Here is a 26,945-nt window from a genome sequence, read left to right as displayed (position 1 = left end):
TGATGATTAAAGTGACTTGGTATCATAAAATACCAGCAAGTAATGTAAACAGCAGAGAAGCGAGGCAGTGTTGTACCACAGTCATGCAGAGTGCAGTTATATAATATAATGTAGTATAATATAATATAATATAGTGCAAAATGAACAATATAGTGTAATATAATGAAATGTTATATAATATAGACTAGTATAATAATATAGTAAAAATATATAGAATGTACAGTATATATGTATATATATTGATGCTAAATAATAATAATAATACAGTATAATAATACAATGTTAGTAATGATAATAATGAAGCAGGTCATGTGGGTAGTGTTTTATGTGGGTGAAGTTTTGTGTCAAGGACGTACTGTTATTGTTGTCATAGGCTGCTGTTGTAACTTGGGTGCAGGGATAATTTGTAAATTTAACATGTGCAGAACAGATTACAGTAAGGTAAGGTAAGCACTTTGAATTGCCTAATTAATTAAATATGCTGGTCTATATGAATAAATAAAAGTGCCTTGCCCATCCTTGCTTCCCTGCCTTTAAAAAAACAAGAGGGTGCAGGGTTTATTTTATTTTTAATTGTATTTTTATTTTTAATTTTTAATTTTTAATTGTAATTTTTAATTTTTAATTGTAATTTTAATTTTTCTAAATTTTTTAATCTATTTTTTTGTACATTCTTAATTTTTCTTTTTATATTTAAATTGTACTGTGTTCACTTTTTGTTTGCAATCTTTGCTCTTTGCTGCTGTAACACTGTACATTTTGATAAATAAAGGATTATCTTATTTTATCTTATAAATCAGCCAGCAGGGAGCGCTATTTCGATTCCCAGCGGACGCTGTGTCGTGACGTATGACGCACTCAGGCGAGCGGATCCAGCCTACACACAGCCCTGTTCATTTTCAGGCCGGGTAGGACCCCAGCAACAACATAGCTATCGGTTCAACCTATGAAGATTGGGCTTTACAATCGCCATCCATCCTTTGATTAGACAACATTTTGTGGAAATATATCACTGCCACTGATCAGAAGACACACCAAGTCATTGAATCGGTGAGTAAAATACGCGGATAGTTGCCGTTTTAATCTCGTTTCGCTTGTCTTCTCCGCTGCCTTTAGTTTTTATTGTTGCTTTGTTCTGTGCAGCAGCCATTTTTAATCGCCTTGTCCTACATTCCCCATCACTGTCGTCTGACCGTCCCGAAAGCAAAAGAAAGGTTTTAAAAACTGTTACCTGAAACCTTTCTATATATTTCCAGACGAATAAAGAGTGTGTTAAATGAAGCCAAACCCGGCTGCACTGAAACCTCAAACCGGCCTGTCAAGGTTGTTTTGAACATCAAGACGGGATTTGCCGTTTCGCCTGTCGAAGCTAGCTGCTGCTAAATCAAAGCAAATTATTGTGTTTAGTTGTGTTTACGCGGATTAAAAGAAAAGCAGTAACCAGTCAGTATCTTCACACACTCTAAACCTTTGTAAAGTACACATCTTCTCGGGGCCTTCGCCTCTTAAACACTTGATGTTTACATAGCCGTTTTCTTCAGCTAGCATTAACGCCTAGGCTGCTTAGCAACTACACCTAGGGGTCCTCCTTTGATTTCAGGTGTTTTTGCGTTTTTAAAAGGATGCTGAGTTATCTTGACAACCTGAAATAGCAAGTAAAGCTCCTTTTTATGAGTAAAAATCGTTATACTTTGTTGTTGTTTTCGCGCAGAGGACTGTTTGGTGTTAGTTTCGTGTGCTAGGATTAGCATTAGCTAACAAGGAGTGAACGACATTTAAAACTCACAATAGAGAAAGAAAAACAATGATTTGCGGTTATAAATGAAGTCAAACGGGATTATTGGATTATTATATTACAATTTTACTCGCAAATGGGTCGTTTTCTTTGAGTTTTGTGGTGTTATTGATGTGGAACATTTTGCAAAATCAAGTGTGGATGTCGTACGCATTCGGCGTTAACAGAGGTTTTTCTAACTTTATATTTCGGTGGTTCTTGTTGAATCTCTGCACGATTGTGGATTTAACGTAGGAAAACAAACATGCATAGACTTTATCATCTTAATACTCGAGCTAAATCGAGTCAAAATGGTGATATCTTTCTTTTTCGGTGCCTGTAAAACGCCTATGCAGAGCTTTAACTCAGCGGCCTCCGATGCGCGCAGGATCGTCTGGTGTTCAGCTCCATGGATGATATTTATTTACACAGCTTTTTGTTCATTATAGTCAAAACACCAGCTGTGGGTTGAAGCTAAGTGTAATACAAACTGGGAGTAAAAAAAATCAAATTTGCTCAAAGTGTTTACTAATTTTTTCACTCCATTTAATTTGACGATTTTTATGTTTTGATTCTTTGAAATAGCTTCACATCACAAAAATCTTCCATTGTGTGTTATTGCTTTTGCTGGTTTATTTTTTCCCCCACACTTAAATGTTCTATAGTTATAAAACAATACTCCTTCTCATATTTCATATTTCCTGTCATCCTATAAATAATAGCTTTACTGATGAATCTATGAGCGAGTTGTTGCCATACTTCCCCTTTTACGTCTTTTAGACTAGTCCAAATATTTGAGATATCCAAAGCTGAAACTTAGTGATTTGTTTTGTGGTGTTCAGAGTGTCTTATGTATTTTACTAGACACACATTTTCCAGGTTTCTCTGAATAATCTTCATGCATTTCCACAGTAATCTTTCTATCAATGTTACTTATCAGGGGGGAAAAGTTTTGATAAGGATTCTCTGAGTTGTGTCTGGTGTTCAGCTCTCTTGGATGATATTTATTTACACAGCTTTTTGTTCATTTATAGTCAAAACACCAGCTGTGGGGCTGCTGGGTCGAAGCTAAGTGTAATACAAACTGGGGGGAAAAAAATCAAATTCGCTCAAACTGCTGATTTTTTCACCCCATTTCACGTCTCTGACTATTTTTTTGTTTTGATTCTTTGAAATAGGATCACATCACAGAAATCTCCCATTGTGTGTTATTGCTTTTGCTGGTTTATTTTTTTCCCCACATTTAAATGTTGCTATAGTTATAAAATAATACTCCTTCTCATATGTCAGCCAAGCCTGTCATAGGGCTGGGAAATATATCAAGTTCTTAAGATATATCGATATATTTTCAAACAAGATATAGGGTAAGACAATATCGTTAATATAGTTTAAGTTGCATTAAAATAACGTTCTTGAGGTGCCAGGTCACTTTTTTTCTCATCTCACTGATGATGACTGACTGTCTGTCCCTCTTAACCCTGCTCCTCCTCTCTCTCTCTCTTTTATTGTATTTAAGAAACATTTTTATTTTATAATATTACTTTTTGAATTCACAAACAGGTAGTTTATTTTTCCACGTGTTTTCACTGTTAATAAAATACATATTGATATATATCGAGTATCGCCATTCAGCTAAACAATATCGAGATATGAGTTTTGGTCTATATCGCCCAGCCCTAGCCTGTCATCCTATAAATAATAGCTTTACTGATGAATATATCATCGAGTTGTTGCCATATTTCCCTTTTACGTCTTTTAGGCTTTAGCATAACGTTTAATCAAGATATTAGTCAAAATATTTGAGATATCCAAAGCTGAAATTTAGTCATTTGTTTTGTGTTGTTCAGAGTATCTTATTTATTTTACTAGATACACATTTTCCAGGTTTCTCAGAATAATCTTCATGCATTTCCATAGTAATCTTTCTATCAATATTACTTATATGGGGGGAAAGTTTTGATTTTCTGAGTTGTGTCTGGTTGCACTACTTTTACTTAAACAGGGAACAGAGAAAAGGGAACAAACTAACCTAGCTTTATAGGTTCATGAAGGGCAGCACATCTGCATCTTTGGCTTTAATTACAGCAGCGCACAGCACACATGCTAAACAAGAAGCTGTGCCTCTTACAAGTCTTAAGACTGTTTCCACCAATTGTTTGGGTTCAGTTTGGTTCGGTACGGTTCACATTTATTACAGTCAAAAGTTGTGAAATTTCCCAAAATCATCAACCAGTACCCTCCTAGTTTTTTGCTACTCTCGAGGGTTGGGATGCCAAGCATACCAATCGCCCCTAGAGGGTGGAGCTTGACACACTGTATTCCGTTGATTGGTCGAAGGAATCGTCACGTCCCGTGCAACAGCGGTAATAAAGGACACAAATCGTGCCATGTTTAAGTTTCACATAGATTTCGAGTGATTATTTTCAAGCCCTCAATCTGTCCAGCTTTCTCTCACTTAGATCTTGTCTTCTTCTTGTGATAAAAAGCCAAATGCCAAGAAGAGGGAACACAAAGATGCTGAACGCCCTCCATTGTTGCCCTTTCGTTTAAGTTTACTGTGTTGCATACTTCTTCATTTTATTTATTGGCGAGCTACACTGTGTCGTGCTGCTTGGTGGAAACAGGGCTTTAGACAAGTAAGATATGTTGACTTCTACCCCATTGGGTCAGGATATCAAATAAACAAAAATGTAAGCAAGATACGACAGACAACAGATGTAAACATAGAGCAAATCAGAGTTTTTCATTTAACCTGAAATATGCATATAAGGAGCGACCCCATGCTGGAACCGTCTTTGATCAGTTTAGCGTTTTCTTTTTTACAGCTTTTCTTTTCATGAGTTAACATGGCAAACACCTGATCATCCAGGACACCATACTACTCTCGCAGTTGCAGAATCATGTTTTTATTGTCACTGCATACAAGTGACGTTATGGTTGTTCACGTATGAAAAAGCAGGTTATTTTTAGCCGTCAAGCTTCAATCGCTCTTGTTGCATGACAACCTTCATGGGCAAAGTTTAACCAGCCGTAGCTAATAACTGTTAAACAGTCTGTTAAAGAAAACAAATCATTGCTGTGTCTAGCTGCACATATGTTTTATTGTATTTAAATATACATATCCTCTGTATGTAACGTTACCAGCTCTGTCCAATGTCGACTATCAAAAAAATGTCCTGCAAAAACACCTTTTGTTACATTAAAGAAAGGGGGGGGGGAAAATCAAACGGTGATTCACTAGAAAATAATTCCCTGACTTGACATCTTCCCTGTAACATTTCCACGGTAGGTAGTAATGACGTAAACACAAGGTGTACATATTGAATCCATATATTATAACATGTTACACTAGGAAACAAAACACTGTTGCTGATAAAATCTTTTGTTCATTAAAGCTGTTAGTGATAAGGTGGGGCGCGGGGCCGAAGGGTTAGGGCGCGCCCCATGTACAGAGGCTGTAGTCCTCAAAGTGAGCGGCCTGTGTTCAAATCCGACGTGTAGCTTGATTCCCCACTCTCTAATCCTGATCTACTGTCCTATCTCTACTATAAAGGCATAAAAAGTCCCAAAATACATCTTTTAAAAAAAATCAGTAAAAGCGTTGCTTTGGTCTAATTATTAAGACAATAACCGTTTCCATAAAAACTATAAATAAAAAGCAGAAAAAACTACTAACATGGTGTAGCCTTAAGTTTTTGTCCATAACATTTTCACTCTTTAGATGTCCGATTCCCATTGCACACACTTATAACTAAAATAATTTAAGTTTATAGGAACAAAACCAAAATAAAAGTTCCAAAGTTTAAAGGACACGATGCAAAAACAAGAGTTCCAACAGTTAATAAACAATAACGGACATACCTCCAATTTATGTAGGTTTACCTTACCGCCTTGTTTTTTCAACTTTTATAATGTAACAGCCTGTCCTAAACGCCCGCGAGCGGCGCAGTGCGTATGTAATATTTTGAGTATTACATTACATGCAGTGTTCTTTTACTGTTAACTTGTTGGCCAGTGAGAAATTAAGCAAAATATTGAAATGAAGTATTTGAGTTCCCTTTGAGTGCTGATGAAACATGACTTGAATAAAATTGCACACTGACACCGCTAGATAAAACTCCACTGCACAAGGGAGAAAAATATCCTCCACGGCTACAGTTAATGTTGGAACTTAAAGGTCACATATTATGCAAACTACAGCCCCGCTCCACTTTTCAGAAAATAGTTTGCTCAAACAGGCCGTTCAGAGAAGTAACTCCTCCCTCAGTGGGGTGACACTCCCACAGCTAGGTGTTTGTTCTGCCCCTCTGAGTCTGCCTTCTCACCGTAAACAATCAGACATGGTGCAAGAACGCCCGAGCCCTTCCAGAGATGGGCGTGGCTACACACACAGAAACGACCTGTTCTGAACAGGGCGGAAATAGAGGGCTTTATAGGTGTTGCGCTGCTATGATGTCACGCTATTATGTAGCTGACACGGCCATCCAGGGCACACCCCATCTACCAAGAAAGAGTACAATCTGCTGTGGAAACTCAAGCAATGTAAAGGTTCACCGTACCTAACCGGGTTGCTTGGTGGAAACGATATGGAATAAACCGAAAACTAAATCAAGGTTCCCTGACAGATGTAGACGTTTTTAGTAAGAAACTTCACAGACCTGTTTTTGAGAGATCTGAGACACAACTTGTTGAATAGGAGGATATGTGATCTCTAATATTTTTTTCCCCTTTTCACAGAATCTGAAGGCACTGGGAAAAGGCGCATAGAAAAATTTCCATACTCGATGACATTACATCGCAATGTCCGATCGTTTGGGGCAAATAACCAAGTCCAAGGATGGGAAAAGCAAGTATTCCTCACTCAGCCTATTTGACAAGTACAAGGGAAAATCAATAGAAACTCAGAAAAACACAGGTAAGGATGAATTTCTTCAGTGAATATTTACTTTTCTTCTATTACCGTTGTTTTTTTGTTTTTTTGCTTTACCGTCCTGTTTTTCTCTCCTAGCAGTTCCACGACATGGCTTACAGAGTCTTGGCAAAGTGGCCGCAGCCCGGCGCATGCCCCCACCTGCTCACCTGCCGAGCTTGAAATCCGAAAACAAAGGAAACGATCCCAACGTGATTATTGTGCCTAAAGACGGTACAGGATGGGCGAACAAGCAGGAACAACCCGATCAAAAGAGGTAAGGGGAGAAATATACCATCTCGTCTCATCTTTTATTCAAAGTTCATGTAAAGTCACAGTACTTAAAGTACTAATTTATTGTATGATTTGGCATTTTATTTTGGTACTTTGACGGCTTTTGTACGGTGTGGTTTTCAGTCATGAGGATGAAAGAGAAATAAAACAACTTAACCAGCCTTAGTGCAATGAAGAAGTGCACTCTTGGAGATATGCAGCAGCTTACATCACTCTCTTTTTCTTGTGTGTAAGGCAGCATCATGAAAATTAGAACACAGCTTTGAGCTTTGTAGCGCTCAGCTGTAGTTTTAAAGCTGCTACCCTGTGTTTACAGTGAGTTGCTGTATTAACACCTGCTCAGAGGTTCAGACTTCCATCCTCTGCTGTTACGTCAATGTATCTGTGCTCGCTTTGACCCTTTTCTTTTTCTGTCTTGTGTGCAGTTCTATTGCATCAATACCACAGCTGCCGGAGTCGCAGCCGCAGCCGGCTTCACAGAAATCTGTCTCCAATCTTCAGAAGCCCTCACCGGGAGCCAACCAAGAGGTGCGTACGTGCAGCCAGGGTCATGATGTGGACATTTCCAGTCATTTCTCAATATCACAAGGATTTTTGTTGATCCTTTGTCCTAAACTCAAAGAGCTCCTTCACAGAGAGCTGTAGATTAAGTGCTAGATCTTATTAATAAATACTTTCAAACTGTTGCATTTTTATGACTGAATTAGTTCTATGAAGTGTTAGCAATACCTGTTTCAATACCACAGCTACAAACAGAAGCCCCAGACAGCTAATATTAGATCCATGCACAGTGCTGGTACAGCACACAGACACACACACACACAAAAGCGGTTATAGACCAATTTGTATCTTACTTTTGTAATTAACCAAGCAGCCCTGTTGAAAAAAAGTGAAGGCAATGCGGAAGTGCAAAAAACTGCATTTCCAAGAGTGTCCACTAGAGGATTGCTGCAAATGCCCCGTCACATACGCAACCGTTCTAAAATGCCTGTTTTAAAATGTTACCCGTTTCATGCAGGATAAGCATGCTTAATAAGGAGCTTGACGGAGGTTTAAGGCCCGCCTGAGCTCCACCTCTTTGTTACTAGTTTGTCGGAAAGCTATGTTGAGACAGCATTGTCAATATGGTGACCGCCATTGTTAGTCCTCAAAATTCCCTTTCAGTAACCAAAGGCTGATGTCACTGAGGCTACGTCCATGTTTAATACAGTCCATGTAATTAACACAAACCCTTTTCACACATACGGAAATCTCCTGAAAAACTCTGTAGATTTGGCTACCCGGAGGGTCTTTAGGCTTTGTGTGAACGCAAACAACCGCATTTTTGGCGCAGACTTTACCCGGAGTTTCTCCGGCCAGACCCCTAGTATTTTTTCCACAGAAAATCCGAGTGAGCTGATGTCTGAACGCGGCAGCATATACTCCGAAGATTTCAATTTGAGCTAATAGAAAGAGAATGACGTTTATATACAGTGACTGCCTAAAGTGTCTGCACGCGACCACTACGATCTCCGTGCACGTAATTAAACGGCTGCATTATGTTTTCTGTTCGTCAGTATGTTGTCCGGGTTGTTTTTTTACGTCACGTCTTACCTCGGGAAATCCCCCGAGCCCCCTCCCCTCTGAAAGGGAAAGTCCCCCGCTGTGAGGAGCATATGTGAACAGCTAGGTCGGGAGAATCTCCCGAGAAGTCCTCCTGTAAATATCTAGATATCATCCGGTGTGCATATGTGAAAACGGCTACAGATTGGCTTCATTTTAGAAGCTGCAGAACTCTAAATGCTGCATATACTTTCCATATGTCAGAAGTAGAGCAAGTACAATATTCTGTATGCAGGTCAGAGATCTAATGCATCTATCAGCATGTGACTGTTTTTTTTTGCTTTGTTTCCTCAGACCACAAACACAGGTGGACCAAAGCAATGGGCCCAGCTAAATGGAAAGGCAGTAGAGCCAGATGGTGAGTCATCCTAGCTCTGTAATTAAGCATGAAATGTGTTTAAAAATCACATTTCATGCTACCGGGGAACAATTTGCTGTTCAAACTTTGACCCCTACGTGTCTTTGCCAATTTGTAAAAACGCTCCTCTGTTTTCACGAGTCAGACTGACACCTCTTCCTTTTTTCCTCTCATCTTCTTTTAACCACAACAACAGGTTCAAGGGCCTCAAACCGACTTCAGCCCTTCTCTCACGAGGAATTTCCCACGCTAAAGGCAGCTGGAGAACAGGACAAGGCTGGCAAGGAAAGAAGCGGCTTCGATCCGTCGTATGGGCCCGGACCAAGCCTCCGCCCCCAGAGTAGGTCTACGCTCGCAGGACTTGGCAGGCTCACAAACACAGCATAAACTCTGCTGGAAACAAATTGTTAAATTGTCTGCGAGAGTTCTGTCTGTCTGGCAGCTGAACTGTACTTTTGAAACACATGAACATCTCCTTGATAAACTTAAAGAAACAATTTACAGCAGTGAGAGGAAGAGAGCACTTCGTTTAGGATTTAAACTCAATGCTACACTGTGTCCTCTTTTATGTACAGTTCTTTTTTTTAAAGCAGCTTCACAACCGACATGCTGCCATTTTTCTCAAAGACTCGTTTCCCTTAGTGCCAGAGTATATAACAGCTGTCATTTATGAAGTTTTAGGACAATTAATCAGGTTTTAGAGTGATTGTTTCTGTGATACACAGAGCTTTGATTCCCTTCAAACAGAGCAGTATTTCTGTTAATTCAAGACTTTTCTCAATCTTTCCATTCAGATTTTGTAATTCTGTTTGCCCAAACCTCTCTTTCTCCTCAGACGTGACGAGCTGGAGGGAAGGTGGTGGCAGGAACCTTCAGCCCTCGACCCTGACCCTCGGCCTGCCAGCAGACCCTGAGGGTAAGATCACTGCCCTGGGTGAGAGCGGCACCCCTCCAGCCTCATCTCACCCCCCCTCTGCCACCGTCACAACCTCCTCTAGCGTGGTGACGGCTCCGTCTCCGGTCCTCGACCCCAAGGAGCCTTCCCTACGACCCGCCCAGCCTGTCCGCAGAACAACCGTCCCCACTGCCCTGCAGTACCAGCTTCACCACACTTCCACTGCTGTCTACCATGACATGTTGCCCGCTTTTGTAAGTACCTTTAACTCCGCCAGCTAACAACACAGATGTGTGGAAGGTTAGAACTATGAGGGTGTTTTAATGGTTGAGGTGTTTTATTATGTATGTTTCAGTTACTATGGTGGTGGCTGAGGTCAACCCTTCAGTTATTATTTCTGAACTTAAACAAAAAACAGTGTTTTATAACTTTATAATTAGGACAGTATTTATTCATTGCTGCACATAATGATCAAAGTATAAACCGTTGGCTGGAGCAGAGCTGCTCTCGCTCCCTCTTACCTTTTGTACATAGATTGGTGACAGTAAGTTACTATGATTACAGGACATTGAGTTACTATGGATACAGGAACATGCTGTGTCTGTTCTTCATTTTGCTGTCATACAGTATGACTCAAAGAAATAGATAAAATCCTGTAATAGACTCCAATCTTCTTTTTTTGCACATAATGTCACTCAAATCATTCTCATCAGATAATAGAAGATCATTGCACTTGAAGAGACTGAAGGTCTTCTATTCATCCACCTAAAGTATCGATGTATGCTGCGCCCCAATCTTTGCTCCATATATTTTCCTGCTGTTTTGGTCTTTGACAATCATGTGCCTGATGTATTTCAACTGAACAACACATTTTTATCCCTCTGCTGTTTTCAGATGTGTTCCAAAGATACACGTGAAGCCCCAGGTACAGAAACTGTTCCCACCACTGTTGCAGCCCCCGCCCGATTTGAAAGCAAACCCACTTTTAGACAGAGCTACCCCAAACCTGATGTTGTAAAGTAAGTTTGTCCACACGGTGACGGTTGAACCATAGACGTTTAAGACACCTGGCATTTGCTTTATGGTTATTTTTACCGTCTCTTTCTGCAGCGGTGATGTAAAGAGAGAGGCCCGCTTCGCCCGCGCTCCACCTCGACTCTCTTCTCAGCCCATCCGCAGGCCTGGTGAGAGACCGCAGCGCCCGGCCATCGTCAATCCGGAGGACCTGAAGGATCTGGATGAGCTTGACATTGACTGTGAGGATGGATGGGCTGGTAAGTGTTTCTTAAACTGGTTCAACTGCCTCCAGGTTTCTCTTTAGAGAAGACCCTAGTTATTCACTGTTTGCACAACCAATCAGTACAATGGGTCCTTCAAAAACAGACTGAAAAAATATTCTGCAATTCTGTGAGATAATTCTGAGCACATGGGTGCATCACATAAACTGGAAAATTATGGGAAAACTTTGAATATTTGTGCAATTTAGAAAGTTCACAAGAGTTAACCTGCAATTTTAAGCGATTTAAAAAGAAGAAATGACCCAATATTTGGTGCCTAGGATTTGTATATTTGTCAGTCTGGCATCAAAAAAAGGTATTGATATAGCATTTGATTTTAACTAGAATTGTATCAAAGTTTAAAATTTGGATTCTGTCACAACCCCTACAAGATATTGGGGTTCATTTGGGCAGTTTTGTTGGGATTAAAGATCTCTTTTCACAAAGCGCTTGCTACAAATCTTTGTTGGTAACAAAACACAGTATAAGTCCGGCTACGTATCGAGTGGATGCTCCAAGCACTCAACATCTTGTCCCTTGACACGTCTGCTCACTGGTACTTTGTTTTTGTTTTTTCAGGACTCCATGAGGAAGTGGATTATAGTGAGAAGCTCAAGTTCAGTGATGATGAAGAAGAACACTCCAGTGAAAAAAACAAAATGTGGTGAGAACTCGTTCCTCATTGCTCAGTTTTAGGCTCATATTGTGAATTATTGTCATGATTTAAAGGGCTCCTGGTTGAATTTGGATGTACTGCCCTTTAGGACCGAATGGGAGAGGGAGAGAGAGAGAGAGAACTGCCAATCCTCCCTGAGTGCAGGTGAGGCGACGTACCCCCAGGAGGGCCTCGAGGAGGGTTATTCTTACCAACATCACCACCACGAGTCTCTGAGGAAGACCAGCAGCAGATATCTCTCTCCGGACCCCTCGGTAACCACACACAACGCTTTGTTATTTCCACTTTCACCCCTCCCCTTCTGAGATTACTTATTTAAGATTAACTCATTATGATGTTTTCCTCTGTTAAAACACAGCTTGTTCTTTAATCCCTCTGTGCCTGCCGAGGATAAGGCAACACTACAGAGCATATGAATAGCAGCAGCCTTCGCATGCCCTCGAGTGAGACTGTCATTATGAATTGGGAGAGATGACCTTGCAGTAACCATAGAGATACATCTCACTTCTTTTCACTTGTGAAGTATTTTGCTTGGCAAGTGAAAAGGGTGTTAAAGACATAATGGCAATACGAGTTTGCTCCTGCTTTTTTGACCTGTTTCAAAATGTGAAGAATTGAATCACTTACATGAAAAATCTGCAAGTAAAGATTCATGTTTAAGCCTCTGAAGTTATTCTTTTACAAATCAAGGCTTTGAGGCTTTTAGGTTCTTTATGTGAGTGGGTGGGCTTAACAGGCAAAATAACACAGGGTATCCTATAAATGTCAAATTGACACAGGGCTGTAGATGCTTTTAATCCTTCTGTCTCCCTGTCAACATGTTTCCATCCTTTTAGAGTTTTAAATCGTTATATGAATAATTTAAATGTATAGGCTCTGTGCACCCACACAGGTCTTAGTGATTAGAACATGTTTAGACCTCTTCCCAGGAATATGTGGGTTTGGACCTGAGTCCAGACTCTCAAAACTGGAAGTCTCACAGCGTTTCTAGCAGTCACACTGGACTTGAGAGCAAAGAAACATGGCAGAAAGAAACAATGCAGAACGTAATTGAGACAGTGTTTCAATTGGCTGTACATGCTACAGCAGTGTGCTGTACTGTACATGTACAGAGTGCGTGCTCTGCTGTGAAACCCATCATTCTCAAAGCATCAGTCTCCTCCTTAAACTGCATCTCTTCCATCTCAAGGCCCTGCAGAAAATTCCAGGTGAGCCACCAGCTGACCAGGATGAACACCAGCGCCAGTCTCAGGGTCCAGCCAGGGCGAAGTACGTGTCCCCTGAGCTGTCGGAGGCCGTAGAGAGGGCCCGCAGACGCAGGGAGGAAGAAGAGAGGCGTGCCCGTGAGGAGCGGCTGGCTGCCTGTGCTGAAAAACTGAAGAAGTTGGACGAGAAATTTGGGAAGACCGAAAGGCAGATGTCAAAGACGGAGGAGATCCTGAAAGAAGGAGAGGGCAAAGAAGCTCCTCTCTCTCCACCCAGGGAGCAGAGTAAAAGCCACCCTGAGACCTGGCAATACAGCACAAAGGGTACAATAATAATCTACTTTTAACCCGACATGTTAAAACGTGTGTTATGAAAGTTATAAAAGTAATATCTAAGCATTTCTTGGTATCAAATCATCTCCAGATGGAAGTGATGGTGCCCCGGACCACTCTCCTGGCCACAGCTACAGAGAGGAACCTGGCTTCTCTAACTACCGGGGCAGCGAGGATGATAGCCAGGAGCCGTCCTCCCCGTCAGGAGACTACAATGGACGCCATCCCTCCAAACCGATGCCACCCCGCTTTCAAAAGCAGCCACAGCCGCAGCCACAGCAGCAACAACAGCAGCAGCAGCAGCACCACCAGCAGCAGCAGCAGCAGCAGCAGCAGGTGAGTGTCAGATGATGTCCCTTTTTCACCCATAAAGTCCTAATCCTTCACTAATGGCTCATGGAGTAGTGGCTGCTTTGTGAGAAGAGATTTTTTAAGGTAACGTTCATCAACTTGCGAACATGACCAGCAGGGGACCATGTGAAGGGGTTTAATCTGTTTACCTTTGATTGGATTGTCCGTTGTTTATTCTCTTCAGATCACGATCAGTTTATGTATCACTAGACCTTAAACAAAACAGTTGAGCACAGTTTTATTCTTTTATAGAAACTGACGCAATACAACAGAAAAGATCAGGTGTTACATACACGTTAAAAAAAAGGTCTGAATGACATTTAGCTGCTGTTGCTCGATTTGGTTCTGACATGACTTTCAGAACGAGCCCAAGACTTTTTGTTATTCGGAGCCAGAATTAAAGAAATCATCAACCACTGTACGGTGATGTGAAAAGTTCCTCCTGTAAAACTTTCATTTTTCGTCCAAAATTTAATTAAGTAGTTCCTTGCTGCCTGCAATATTACCATCCTTACATTTTATATAAAACATGGAAGACTTTAACAGATCGATTCAAAATTAGGGCTGCTCCGATGTATCAGTTAAATACCAGTGTTGATCTATACTCGCCCTGTTGTCAGACTTTTGAAAATAATGTAAGATGCGATGTGTATCTGTCATGTCAAAAAGAAGACTGTTTCCTTTTTGACTCAGAGGTCTACAATAATATGTCCATGTCCCTTTTTCACAGGGACTGTGGGTTTTGTTCTTAACCTCATGCGAGTGTATTTGTTGTAAACTCTTTTCAGGAGCAGGTATACAAGATGCAGCACTGGCCGCAGTCCGGTCACCCCGCCTCGTCTGGCTCGAGCCACAGCCAACGTGGCTTCTATCCACCGCATGTCCTCGGGTTTGATCCCCGCTGGATGATGATGCCTCCTTTCATGGATCCCCGCATGGCCCAAGGACGATCCCCTGTGGATTACTATCCAGGGGCTGTCCACTCTTCAGGTAATGAACCGAGGAGATGAACGCAGGTCTTTAAATGTAAAAACAAAGAAAGTCTCTTAGTTTTTGGAGCATGACAAAAACTTTTCAATTTGAAAAACGTGTTTTGTTTTCAGCAGGAATGATGAAACCCATGATGCATCAAGACCACTTGAATAGTCCCGGATCTGATGAGGGATGCCACCATCCCAGCCTGCACCAGGAGAGAAGAGCCCCTTCCACTGAACCGTACCCTATGTGGAACCAAGATGGCTACCCCTTACGCAGCTTTACTCCACCTTACCAGAGACAGCATGAAAGCTCAGATGGTGGGCAGCCGGATGACAGGTCAGTTATTGTGTCAAAAATGGGAGATGGAGGCAGACTTAGAATTTTGTCAGTTCAAAACAGTACTTGAACTATTCCCTTTTTTTATTTTTATCGCTTTTATGTAATAACTGTATCTTTCACCAGAGCAGTTACAATTGATTTCCGGGCAGACGGGGACTATAGTTCTTCCAATTAGACTTTTTCGTCATGTCTTTCCTTCTGAGACCCCCCTTCCATCTGATATGGAGAACAGTCACACTTTGAGGGACATATTTGAATAAGCAACTCAGGAAGATATCAGTGGCAGGAGTGCATTTGTGAAAACAGCTTTAGAGCAAAATCCTGCTAAGCAACCTTTCTGTCTTTGTCATTCTTCATCTTTTCAAATCTTACTTTTCTACAGAAGTGATTTGGCCGGCTCCCAACAGGACTCCTATGAAGACAGAGCAAACGAGTGCTTAAACCAAGACGATCTCCCCCATCATGCTTACCAGAGCCGAGGCTCAGACAGGGAACACCGACACCGTGACCAAGGCTTACTGACCACTGCCCAGAACCTCCCGCAGAACCATGCAGATAGTGATTACCCGAAACAAGACTCCCGAGAAAAGCATCTGAAAGATAGCCCTGATTCACACGATGAGATCTTGGAAGGCTCTAAGGACAGCTGGAAAAGAGATGGGGGTCAGAAACAAGAAGAAAGACTCGGCAATGCTCAAAACCAGTGGTCTGAGTCCAGTTCCAGTTCCAGCAGTAGTGTCAGCCAGCCGTCTGAGACCAGCGGGCGCACTCTGATCCGCAGAACTGGACCCATCAAGAAACCAGTTCTCAAGGCTCTCAAAGTGGAAGACAAAGAAAATGAGAAGCCCAAACCTGAGCCGGAGGAGAAGACTGTCCCTTACCGCCTGGAGAAAGAAATCCTTACTAATGTTTACGACTTGAAGAAGGATAACCAACCAGCCAGCAGCAGGCGCTCAGCTTCACCTGTTGTCGAGAAACAGCCAGAAGAGAGGCAGCGTCAGTCACCAGCTCCCACTAAAACAGAGAGGCCCTTAAGCACCCACAGTGACGACTCCCCTAAAGAGAACGCCTGGGACAGCGGGAAGAGCCAGTCGCCTAGAGAAAGCCAGGAAAACCGGGAGCCCCACGCACCACGCCGCAATAACTGGATCTTCATCGATGAGGAACAGGCCTTCGGCGCAGTCAGGGGAACCGGCAGAGGCCGCAGCCGAGGCTTCAGGGAATTCAGCTCTAGAGGTGGAACCCGGGGCGGCCGAGGTGGTGACAATCTCAGAGGGTCTTATAACAACAACAACAACAGCGGTGGAGCTCAGCGCACAGGCAGAGGCCGAGCCATACCCAGGGACCTCGTCAAGGTGGACGAGTTCCAGAGGGGCAAGCCCAGAAGGAGAAACGTCAGCGAGACTTTGAGTGAAACCTCCGAGTACGAGGAACTGCCAAAGAGGCGGCGCCAGAAGGGATCTGAGAATGGAGAGGGTTACACAGAGTCTGGAGAAGTCCGTAAAGCTGACAGGGATTCCTGGAGGTCCAACAAGGTGTACACAGAGGACCAGGCAGCCCAAGATTCACGAGATAAGACCAAGTCCAGCCGAGGTTTTGGAGGTCGCATGCTTCCCCCCAGACTGAACACCACTGGAAGTTACAATCGAGGCTTTGGAGGGTCAAGGGACATTTCTACTTGGAGGGGGCGTGGACCCCAGTTCATTAGCAGTGGTGGCTCCATGCAAGAAAACGGTTATGGTCCTGGAGCGGAGACTACCTACTCCCGCAGACCCCCTGTTGAACGCGAGGCTCTAAAGTACGCCCCTAAATTCACTGGATCCTTCATGGAAAACGGCACAGAGGACCGGGAAGGAGAATACTACTTTGACAACGACAACCCAGACAGACAGATGTTGAGGAGACGACGACCCCCCCGTCAAGACAAACCTCCCAGATTCCGACGACTACAACAAGAACGTGAACCCGGCTCAAACCAGTGGACGAGTGATGAGTACATCAACGGAGACTTTGCAAACCCCTGGCCCAGTCGTCCCAAAGGCAGCGGGGAGGAAACCTGGCCCAGTGGGCACTACACCGCCGGACGACCCAGCCAACATGGTCAGACCGAGGAATGGGAGACGGGATCAGAGAACAGCGACTTCGGCGACTGGAGAGAGAAGCGAGGTGGGGGTGGAGGCCCGGCTCCACAGGGACACGGCGATGCTCCCTCAGACTCGGGTCACAATGAACCGGGCTCTGGTGAGAAGAGGGAGCTTTGCAAGAGAAGCTTCTCCAGCCAGAGACCGCTGGTGGAGCGGCAGAACAGGAAAGGAGAGCCGTCCCTGCTGGAAGCGAGCAGGATGGTGCGCACGCCTGACCCACCAACGTCCTCCTCCAACAGGAGTGACAGCTGGCAGAATGGAGGCCCGACTTGTAAGAGGTGAGGAAATAAAAGAACAAATCAAGTAACTGTTTTGTCACAATATGCCTTGTACTGCTCCTGGTAATTTGACTCATCTATATGTGTATCTAAATGTTCTTAACGTTCCATTGTCTTGTTTTGCTGATGGTTGTTATAGTTGCTTAAAATGCAGCAACAGTGTTTCACCTGTATTGATTTGACCTAAACATTTTGGCCGACACTCTTAAAGAGACAGGAACAAACAAGTGTCTGTCCTCTTTCATTTTGGGAAACCAAAAATTCAGTTAAAAATATTATAAAATAAGCGGTAACTCTACATGAACATAGAAAAGCTGAAGCAGTTCAGTTATCGTTGTAGCTTTGATTTGACACTTTATTGACCCCTTTAGGGAATTTATTTCCTGGACTCCAATGCTGCGCACATTTAGCTTCCCCAAAAGAAGAATTAAAAGAAAAATAGAAACAAACAACATTCCACATGTTATCAGGAAATCAGAAACAATCAAAATGATGATAGAGGTGAGCACAAATCAAAACAGTTCAGTATGCTTTGGGGACTCTGTAGTCTGTCAGATGGTTCTAGCTCATACTCCGAGTGGAGGATGTGCAGAGACAACACTCTCTGGGCATGCCTGAGAATGGAGGGAGAGGTTTTCACTCCCCCCCTCATAACCTGCATGACAGTCTGTATCAGACAAGCGAGCCTAATTTTCTAACTGTGCAGAGAGTTGGTAATTATGCTGACCTCCCTTACGTGAGGTTACTCTCCAACACACCCTGAGTCTATGATAAGAAATACAGTCTTTGCTGTAAACAAGAACACAATAATCAATGATTAAACTACATCAGGAACATCTTGCTGGACAACTTGTTCTTATTGATTTGTTTTCTAGTTTGTTTTTGTGCCGAAAATAGCTGAGATGAATGTTCATGAACGCTGGCCTCTTGGGTTTGGAATAGTGCATTTTTTTAAAGGAATTGATACAAACACCAGTATTATGTAGACGGTTAGTTCTGTGGACAAGGCTCCATCTGGCTGCATTGGTTAAAGTTGTAAAATAACCCCCTTGTGACCCCCCTTGTCTTTCCTTTTCTCTGTTTTTCAGTAGAGGCCCAGATGAGTCAGGCCCAGTCTACAGCATCGAGCAGCAAGAGGAGAGGGAGCCCACTGAGCCCTCTGGGAAGAAATTAGAGAAAGAGCTGAAGCAAGGAGCTGTGAAGACGGACATAGTTGAACCTCTGTCTCAGTATGAGCTCAGCAGCTACCCAAGTAAGTCCAGTGTTTCAAAGTTCTCTCTTCCTTTTCATGTTGATAGAAATAGAAACAGTGGTGCCCATCTAAAGTGGTAAAAACATGGGGTTTAGAGAATGCATCTCTTACCTTCTTATATAGTCTTTGCATTAACCACATGCCTGTTTTGTAGTTGAGGGAGATCTTGGGGGACCCGTTTCGTCTGCAGATGGATACCAGGATGCCTTGTCCAAAAAGCAAAGACGCCCCCAGGAGGATGACAGGAGGAGGAAAGAACAAGTAAATGCTGTAAGTTCACAGTACTCAGCCCAGATGCTTGAAAAGTGATCATGCAAACTGTGCAGTTGATTAAAGCATTCTGAATGTTGCCTGCATTCAGGTGCCGGTGAAGAACAGGACCATCACATCCAAGATACCGCCCCGCTTCGCTAAAAAGCAGGGAAGTATGAGCCTCGAGCAGCAGGAGGATGCGCTCACTTCTAATAACCTGGGAACTGAAATCTGGGAGACCAACAGCTCAGGTAATTGTCACACTCATTATTCTGTGAAAGCTTTGTTTTTATTAATGCTAGAAGAAGTCAACTTAGAGACACATTACAATAACGCACTCTGAAGCGCTGCCAGCGGACAAAGCACCGTCAATGAGCACACGTCCTTATGGATGTTAAAGTAGGATTAGGCTCTACATTAACATCCCTTTATGTACACAATAGATACAATAAGATATTAAACCAGTGAGATGAGATGTTTGCAAAGGAATTATTAAAATGTGCATTTTATGAATATTTATATAGAGGGAATGCTCTGTAAACTTTAATCAGTTTCATAGTTGATTTAGTCCTTTTATTCTGAGTGGGCTATACATGAATGGCATTTTTCACTAACATTTACTAATGGGATTTTTTATCTTTTTTTTTTTTTTTTTAGCTCTTTCTGTTCAGTCTTCAGGAGGAGACTCGTGGACCAAACAAGTGTCCTACACTGGAAGCGAGCCGAACTCTGAGGTAGGGTCAGGTCATCCATTCAGCATATTCCTCTTTGTGTCCCTATCTGCACAAAACAAACAAACTGTGAAGGAATCTGGTCACTTTCAGAAACTTAAGCAAATAATTCAGTGTCCTCTTGTTCCTCGCCAGGACTCTGACGCGGGCCCTGAGCAGACTAAAGAACAGCACAAGCCGGGGCCCATCGGGAACGAGCGCTCCCTGAAGCACCGCAAAGGTTCCGAAGGCGTGGACCGTCTGGAAGGTGGCCCCATCACACCGGTCAACGGTGTGGACCTCCACGTGGACTCTGTGCTGCCAGTGCCTCCCATCGAGTTCGGAGTCAGTGCCAAAGACTCTGATTTCAGCCTTCCACCGGGCTCCACCCCGGTGCCCGTGTCCAATCCTGTCAACAAGCTGCAGGATGCACTCACCACCAACGTGAGAGACTACTCTACATTTAGATTAGAGTAACAATAACTGCTCAAATCAGTGATAGAACAATGATTCTTCATTAATGGAAAAGTGTTTTTAATTGATTCTGATATTTTTCTTTCTAAACAGACGGCTCTCAATCAGAGTATCCCCATGCTGCGTTCCAACCACCTGCAGCCAGGCATTAACCTCAACCCCATCTCCTTCCCCAGTGCTGACCTCACACTCAAGGTATTTCAGTCACAACCCTGCAAAGGAATCCTCTGCAGACATTGTACATTGTATGTGTAATTTGTGTGCTCGTATATACATTTCAGCTTTTGAATGTTTTATTTTTCTCAGATGGAATCTGCCCGAAAGGCATGGGAGAACTCTCAGTCCCTCCCCGAGCAGGGCTCTCCTGGCGGGGGCGCCTCAGGTGCTCAGCCTCCCTGCAGTGTTGGCTCATCCAGTGTCAGCTACAGCACGTTTGGAGGGGTCTCCATGCCTCAGATGCCTGTGGCTTCAGTCGCACCTTCCATGTCCATGCAAGGTAAAACTTCCTCTCATAATCTCTGATAGATGAGCTCTCAATATGTATAGGAAGCTAAACTTAGTCTGTGTTTTCTGCTTTCTTCCATAGGAAATCATATCCCTCCGTTGTATCTGGACGGTCACGTCTTTCCCAGCCAGCCACGCCTCGTTCCTCCAACCATGACCCAGCAGCAGACATACCAACAGGTAGAGATAAAAACACTCTCACACAGGTCACATGCTTAATTGTGTTTAAGCTGGTTATTTTATTAAATGTATTTTCCTGTTCAGGCTGCTGCAGCCCAGCAGATCCCCATCTCTTTACACACGTCTCTTCAGGCTCAGGCTCAGTTGGGGCTTCGTGGAGGTCTGCCTGTCTCACAATCACAAGAGATGTTCAACTCTATCCCCCCCTTCAGGTACTGCTACCTCAAAGTTTTCATCTTACTTTCATTTTATCATTCATCATGTTTGTTGGACCATGATTTAGTTTCCACTCATCCTGTTGCCCCATTTGCCTCTCAGGTCCCAGGTCTACATGCATCCCAACCTGTCCCAGGCCAGCCCCATGGTGCTGTCCGGCGGAGCCCCTCTCAAGGGGCCCTACTCGGCTTTCCCCGGCATGCAGCCCTCAGACATGGTCAAGCAGCAGTCAGGCTCGCACTACCAGCCAATGAACGGCAGCCAGCAGCTGGTCTACGACAGCCAGATGAACCAGGGCCCGGGTATGGGTTCCTCTCAGCTGATGGACTCCCAGCTCATCCAGGTGAGTAAAGCTCAGAGTCACACCATCTTAAAGCTCCTGTTAATAACTAGTTATGAGACAGACTCAAATTATTCCTGATGAATTTGTACGACCTACAAAAACAATAGAGACACAAGTACAGGACAAGAATGGCAAAAAAAATAAGAGGCAACGATTCGTCCACTGAGGGCGACACAAAGGGAAAGTTCTTCACAGGAGCTTTAAGGTACTGTACTACTCCTGGTGTACAAAGCATTGACACCGCAGAAGTTGTTAGTCCACCACCTTTTCTGAAAGGCCTCTAAGTATAATCAGACCAATGACTATATAAAGATGGACAACGCCTCAACCTCTGACGTATTGTGAATTTGAAGCCAGAGTCTGTGCGGTAGGGATTGGCTGGAGGAGCCACACAAACGAAAACACACAGTAAACTTAGAGATAAAAGGTACAGCCCACAGTATTACTGCTTCTTGTATTTAGATTTGATAGTTTTACCCATGTTCCACCTATTAACAAGAAAGAAGCAAGGTGTATGAGCTAAAAATAAATCTTTTGGCTTCACTTCAGGCGACGTGTTGTGCTGTCCATTCTTTATACAGTCTATATCTGTGAAGACGTTTATTATAATGATCCTTTCTCCTGCAGGTGACCATGCCTCTACCCGGCTCTCAGCTGCGCTACGGCTCAGCTCAGCAACACCTCATCCTCCCTCAGTCGATCCAGCTGCAGCAGGGACAGAACCTGTCAGTCGGTGCTCCGCGCCGCATGTTGCCACCTGGCTCTCAGCCTGGTGTCATGACCGGCAGTCGAGAGGTGAGACTTGTTTCTATGTATTCAAATCAAAAACTGTTCTGATCAAACATCAGAGCAGTTAAGGGCCTGTTTCCACTAACGCCATTTATTGCGCTGGCAGCACCCGTTCTCAATCCAAAACTGCATATTTAATACGAAGCCGTAGATATTCAGCGTTTTCAGTGCTCGGCGGACAGAGTGCAAAAGCGCCCTTTTTTTGTCGCTGCACTCACGGCGCTCTTAGCTGATAAAAGTTAAACTTTTGGAAACAGCGTTGCGCTCGTCAATGTCTCTTCTCCCTCACCGACCAATCATAATCAAGAAGGGGTGGGACTTCTGCTATCAGCTGGCAGGGAAGAAACTTATCTGACTTGTCCTTCGAGGGAACACGATTCCTCCACTTTATTTCCATGTTCTCTTGGTGATATTTCCTGCAATGAAAGCAAATATTAAGCACGCAGAGCGACCTAAAACAGACCTAACGCTCACTACCGAGGGATGGAGAATTAAACTTTTGTAACCTAGCAACAATAGGCTCAGGTGACAAGCGCTTTAACACCGCGGTCGTGAGCGCTGCCAGCACTTAAAGCTCCGTTAATGGACTCAGGCCCCAAAAATTCAAACACAATTGCTGTATTTTTCTTCTCTAATTAATTAATCCTCATTGACAATGTCAGTGCTTTCATCTTTATTCCCAGGGCTCACAGATGGAAATGAAAGGTTTCCAGTTTGCTGAGAAGCCCAGTCATTCCCCTGGTTTATCAGGAGGGTCCTACAGGTAGGAATGATAGAAGTGAACCTTTTTGAACACGTCTTATTTTGATTCGCGTTTTCGACAAGAGAGATATTATTAATCACAAATACACAGTTTAGGAAATAGAAATTAAAACAACGTTTTCTTTTCATTTTGAACATGTTGGAATTTGTCCATTGGATTGTAAAGTCATCTGTCTTCCTCCTTCTCATCAGGCCCGGGTCTGCCAGTCCCAGCGGGAAGCCCTCTGGTCCTGGGGGGCCTGTTGGTCCTCTGCCCACCCATTTTGCTCAACAGGTGTGTGTTTCTCAAATATATATCTAAATAAATACATTGGGATGTGTTTAATCTGAGCAATTTTAATCTCTAAAACATTTGGAAAGGATGTGATTTAAAAAACAAACCTGTGACAGAGCTTGACTTTTTTTGGAAATATTTGAAAATGACCTGAAATACCAACATGCTAACTAATTATTTTCATTCATTTCCAACCCCTTCATCAATCCCTCCCTCCTCCTCCTGCTCACCCATGACCAACAGGTCCCCCCCTCTCAGGGCAGCATGGTGATGCACATGCGCCCCCCCACCACTGGCCCTTTCCCCAACCCCATCCAGAGACCCGTCATGCAGGTCAACAAGCCTGTCATCATCCGCTCCCCCCCTTACCCCAACCCCGGCCGCGACCCCTCCCACTCCACCCCTCCCTCTGCCCCTGAGCCCCCTGTTAAAGGGCCAGAGGATGGCATGAAGGTGAGCCACCCACTGTAAATATAGGTAATTTGATTTTTATCCATTTTTCTTTCTCTCTCTTTACCTTTCTTACTGTGTGGAAGTGTTTGAATTTACTTACATTGATAGTTTTTATCTGACAAGAATAGAAATAATCTAATTTCTTCTGCTGTAAGACTTTAAGATTATTTTTAACTATTTATAATATCACTGGTAATATTTATGTATCTACTTACTCTACTATAATATTAAAAAATGTGTCATATCAGCTAAAATAATATTTTTCAAGTGTGAAAGTAGTAACTTTTGTCTTCCTCAGTATCAGAATGTGCATAAAGCTGCTCATGTTTTTGGATGGTTTAAAGCTGATGAATTTCAAGTAAGATGATGATGTTTCAATAATAATGGAACAGTTAAGATGGGTCGTATATAAGATCGGGTTAAGTATCTTACCTTGCTCCTCGTACCGTTTTATGCAGAGTGAACCCATATTTTCAACAGTCACTGCCAAAGCTTCTCTTAGGAGACATATAAAATGATCTTGAATCAGCTAAGTAGCTGTTAAAAAATGTTGGAAAAGTGTGCCAACTGAGAAACTGAAAAGGCTGTGAAGCACTTTCTTCTTTCTCCTGATATCTGAGCGTCAGCTTCTGACTATCCAAAACACGTGTTGATGTAAATGTGTGTGCTGGGCCAGGGCGCTGCCACATGTGTAAGCTCCTCTTCCTCTTTCTGTGTTGCAGAATAAAACCCTGCGAGACGTGCGCACGGCAGTGGGCGAGATCAAGACACCACCCGGGGGCATGACCAGCAAACTCCAGGAGCCCCCCCTGCCCTCCACAGGGCAAGCCAAACCAGCACGCACTGGAGCCATCAAACCCCAGGCTGTCAAAGTAGAGGAGGGCAAGGCATAACAATGGACCTTAAAAAAAATCCTCATCAACACCCAGCCTGCCGATACAAAGCCCCCCCCACTGACCAACGTCTGAGTCTCCTTAGACCCAGCCTATCTCGAGGCAAGGAGGGGGGGGGGCTTCAAGCAGACTTCATACTGAATTACTCCTCTTGAACTGTCAGAACTGGACACTATAATTTCACACCACGTATAGAGATATATAAATATATATAAATATATACATAGACACAAACAGTCTTTTAAGCAGATCTCTTCAAGGTCCTCTTTAATTTATTATTAGTCACTTTTAAGGGGAGATTGGTGAGAAGAAAAAAAAAAAAGAAGATATTTGCTTTTCCTTTTTTTTTTGTTTCTCTCTGCGGCGGGGGAAAAAGGAAAGTGGCCGACTCAGACCGATGGTTCATTTTCACACCATTTTGCCAAACTGTATTTACTCCCCGTTTATGGACTGTGGCCCTTAAGACCAGGCAGACAATAGATACATCGGACTACCAGAAAGAAAAGTCTGTTTCATATTTTTAAAACACATTTGAAAATGCAGTGGGGCACTTTTTTCTTTTTTTTTCTTTTTTGTTCATTCTGTCATTGGCATTTTTACTCGTAAATAAAATATTCAAGTCATCACCCACTCCTCCTCTTGCTAAAGGACTAATTTTTATTAACCTTTAAAAAAATTAACCTCTAATTTGTGGACATCATTGCATGTCAAACGCGCTGGAAGTGCGTTTCCCCCCCTCCCCCCTCCCCCCTCCCCCCTTTTGAAATGCACCCGGCCCATCCATGAACTGTCGGCTTTGATTGGTGGAAAAATGATCTCTTCTCTTAAAGCTCTGTTCTTTGCTTTTTACATTCTGTCGCTCGCTCTCTTCTGTATGTTCAAATGAAACCAGAAAAAGTGGGACATTTTTGAACCCGAATCATGTTGCTTCCACGGAAAAAAAAAAAAAAAACTTCACGGTGTGTGCATGTGACCTGCTGAACGTGTGTGTAAACTGGCAGCAACATTTTCACGACAAAAGACTGCACCTGAACTCGGCCCTTCATTGTGCTGCCAACGACTGCCTGGATTTATCGAAAATGACCAAGCTGGCAAGCGTTTTTTCTTTTGGGGGCTCAATGTGAAGTTGAATACGAGTGGAGGGGGGGGGGGGGGAGGGGCTTCATTCACGGTTGCTGTAAAAGACGCCACCCCCCCCCCCCCCCCCGTTTCAAAATAGCTGATTGAAATGTGTGCTTTCTTATCGCTTTGTTTGGGTTGTAATTAATCAAACTGTCTGTTGATGAACATGTGATGTAAGTGATGATTTTTACGCCCCTCGGCCTTGGGGAGAGTGGGGAGGGGGGGGGATTTTTGCTTTTTCTTTTCATGGCTCTTAAAAGACTCTCTCTTACTCCGTTAAAAAAATCCCACACTGTCTGACAGTACAGTGGGCGACATCATTTGATTCTTCTGATCTCTGAGATGGCACTAGCAATAAATGCAGCCTCACTATAATCACAATCAGGGTCCAAATAGCGTTTTGCTGTTCCGAGCTAATAATCACAACCGAGGGGCGTTTGCCGTTGCTTGCTGCATTAAAACCTGATCTCCGCTTACGCTTGTTTTTTTTTTTTTTTTTTTTTTTTTTTTTGTGAGCACTGCAGTTCCAGTGGATTACGAAGGACTTTTTAAAGTGTTTGTTCTATTTGAAAAAATGTGAAGCTGTTGGAATTCTCCTTCATTTCGTTTGTTCTTTTTTTTGTAACAGACTCTTTTTGTTTTTGAAGCTCATAATGCCAACGACGTCATAACTGGTTCAATGTTACTGCTTAACCACGCGGCTCCACCACACTACAAAAACTGTTGCGATTTATCTTTATGACAGTGTTTCACTGGTATATATGTATATGCATACTTAACTGTACAGTCAGTCGAGCCCGGTCAGCGAGGAGGGGGTTTAGACCCACATTTCATTTTAGATATTGTGGCACTATAAAGGATTAAATGTTGAAAAGGTCACTGTGTTCTCAGAATGGACTGCTTTCACTTGTTGATAGGTTTATCAGGCTTGGAGTGCTTCTCTCTCTCTCTCTTTCTCTCGCTCACTCTCTCTCTCTCTCATCTTATCCCTTACTGTAAAAGATCTCAATGCTTCATCATTGTATCTGCACCAAAATTTGCCCCTGACTTTTTTTTTTTGTACTTTTAAGATGCATATTTCATTTGTGTCAGAGGACCAGTGCTTTCTTACAGCTGATCCAGCATTCTATTTATCCCACCTGATCTCTATCCTTTCAGATATTTGGTCATTACTCGCCCTTGTAAAAAAAAAAAAGAAGAAAAAAAAAAAAGAGCTTATTGAAAGAAAAAGAAATAAAGCAGTTGTGATTTCTTAAATGTACTGTTGATTCTGTATTCTCACTTTGTCATATTAAAATCATGCATCAA

The 26,945-nt window shown here is 43.0% G+C and overlaps 1 protein-coding gene across 8 annotated transcripts; it reads left to right on the top strand.

Annotated features, from left to right (window-relative positions):
• The first annotated feature begins 890 nt into the window (after nt 1–890).
• prrc2b (proline-rich coiled-coil 2B) lies at nt 891–26,945 on the top strand. 8 transcript variants are annotated; one of them, XM_061061858.1, is made up of 31 exons: nt 891–1,050; nt 6,512–6,689; nt 6,783–6,960; nt 7,403–7,505; nt 8,874–8,937; nt 9,134–9,277; nt 9,773–10,086; nt 10,727–10,851; nt 10,943–11,106; nt 11,689–11,773; nt 11,874–12,039; nt 12,975–13,314; nt 13,415–13,659; nt 14,469–14,664; nt 14,778–14,988; nt 15,374–17,413; nt 18,502–18,665; nt 18,820–18,935; nt 19,027–19,168; nt 19,575–19,651; nt 19,763–20,071; nt 20,195–20,296; nt 20,408–20,597; nt 20,688–20,785; nt 20,870–20,997; nt 21,104–21,344; nt 21,972–22,139; nt 22,796–22,896; nt 23,088–23,169; nt 23,413–23,622; nt 24,345–26,945. In XM_061061858.1, exons 2-31 carry the CDS (start codon nt 6,575–6,577, stop codon nt 24,513–24,515), a joined length of 6,789 nt encoding a protein of 2,262 aa, XP_060917841.1. In that variant the 5' UTR covers nt 891–1,050; nt 6,512–6,574; the 3' UTR covers nt 24,516–26,945. The 8 variants fall into 8 exon arrangements, with proteins under 8 accessions (XP_060917841.1, XP_060917840.1, XP_060917844.1 ...); XM_061061857.1 differs by having other exon boundaries at nt 14,466–14,664; XM_061061861.1 differs by having other exon boundaries at nt 14,463–14,664; nt 14,781–14,988; nt 19,784–20,071; nt 22,817–22,896.

This window comes from Labrus mixtus, chromosome 17, assembly GCF_963584025.1.
Source record: "Labrus mixtus chromosome 17, fLabMix1.1, whole genome shotgun sequence".
Classification (NCBI taxonomy): domain Eukaryota; kingdom Metazoa; phylum Chordata; class Actinopteri; order Labriformes; family Labridae; genus Labrus; species Labrus mixtus.
This window is presented reverse-complemented; position numbering and strand designations above follow the sequence as displayed.

Excerpts from the sequence above, each read along its gene's own strand:
- prrc2b (XM_061061854.1), top strand. The coding sequence starts at position 6,575 with ATGTCCGATCGTTTGGGGCAAATAACCAAGTCCAAGGATGGGAAAAGC. Across the intron at positions 11,107-11,688 it reads CTGTGAGGATGGATGGGCTG|GACTCCATGAGGAAGTGGAT; the intron begins GTAAGTGTTTCT and ends TTGTTTTTTCAG. Across the intron at positions 20,297-20,407 it reads GTGCTGACCTCACACTCAAG|ATGGAATCTGCCCGAAAGGC; the intron begins GTATTTCAGTCA and ends TATTTTTCTCAG.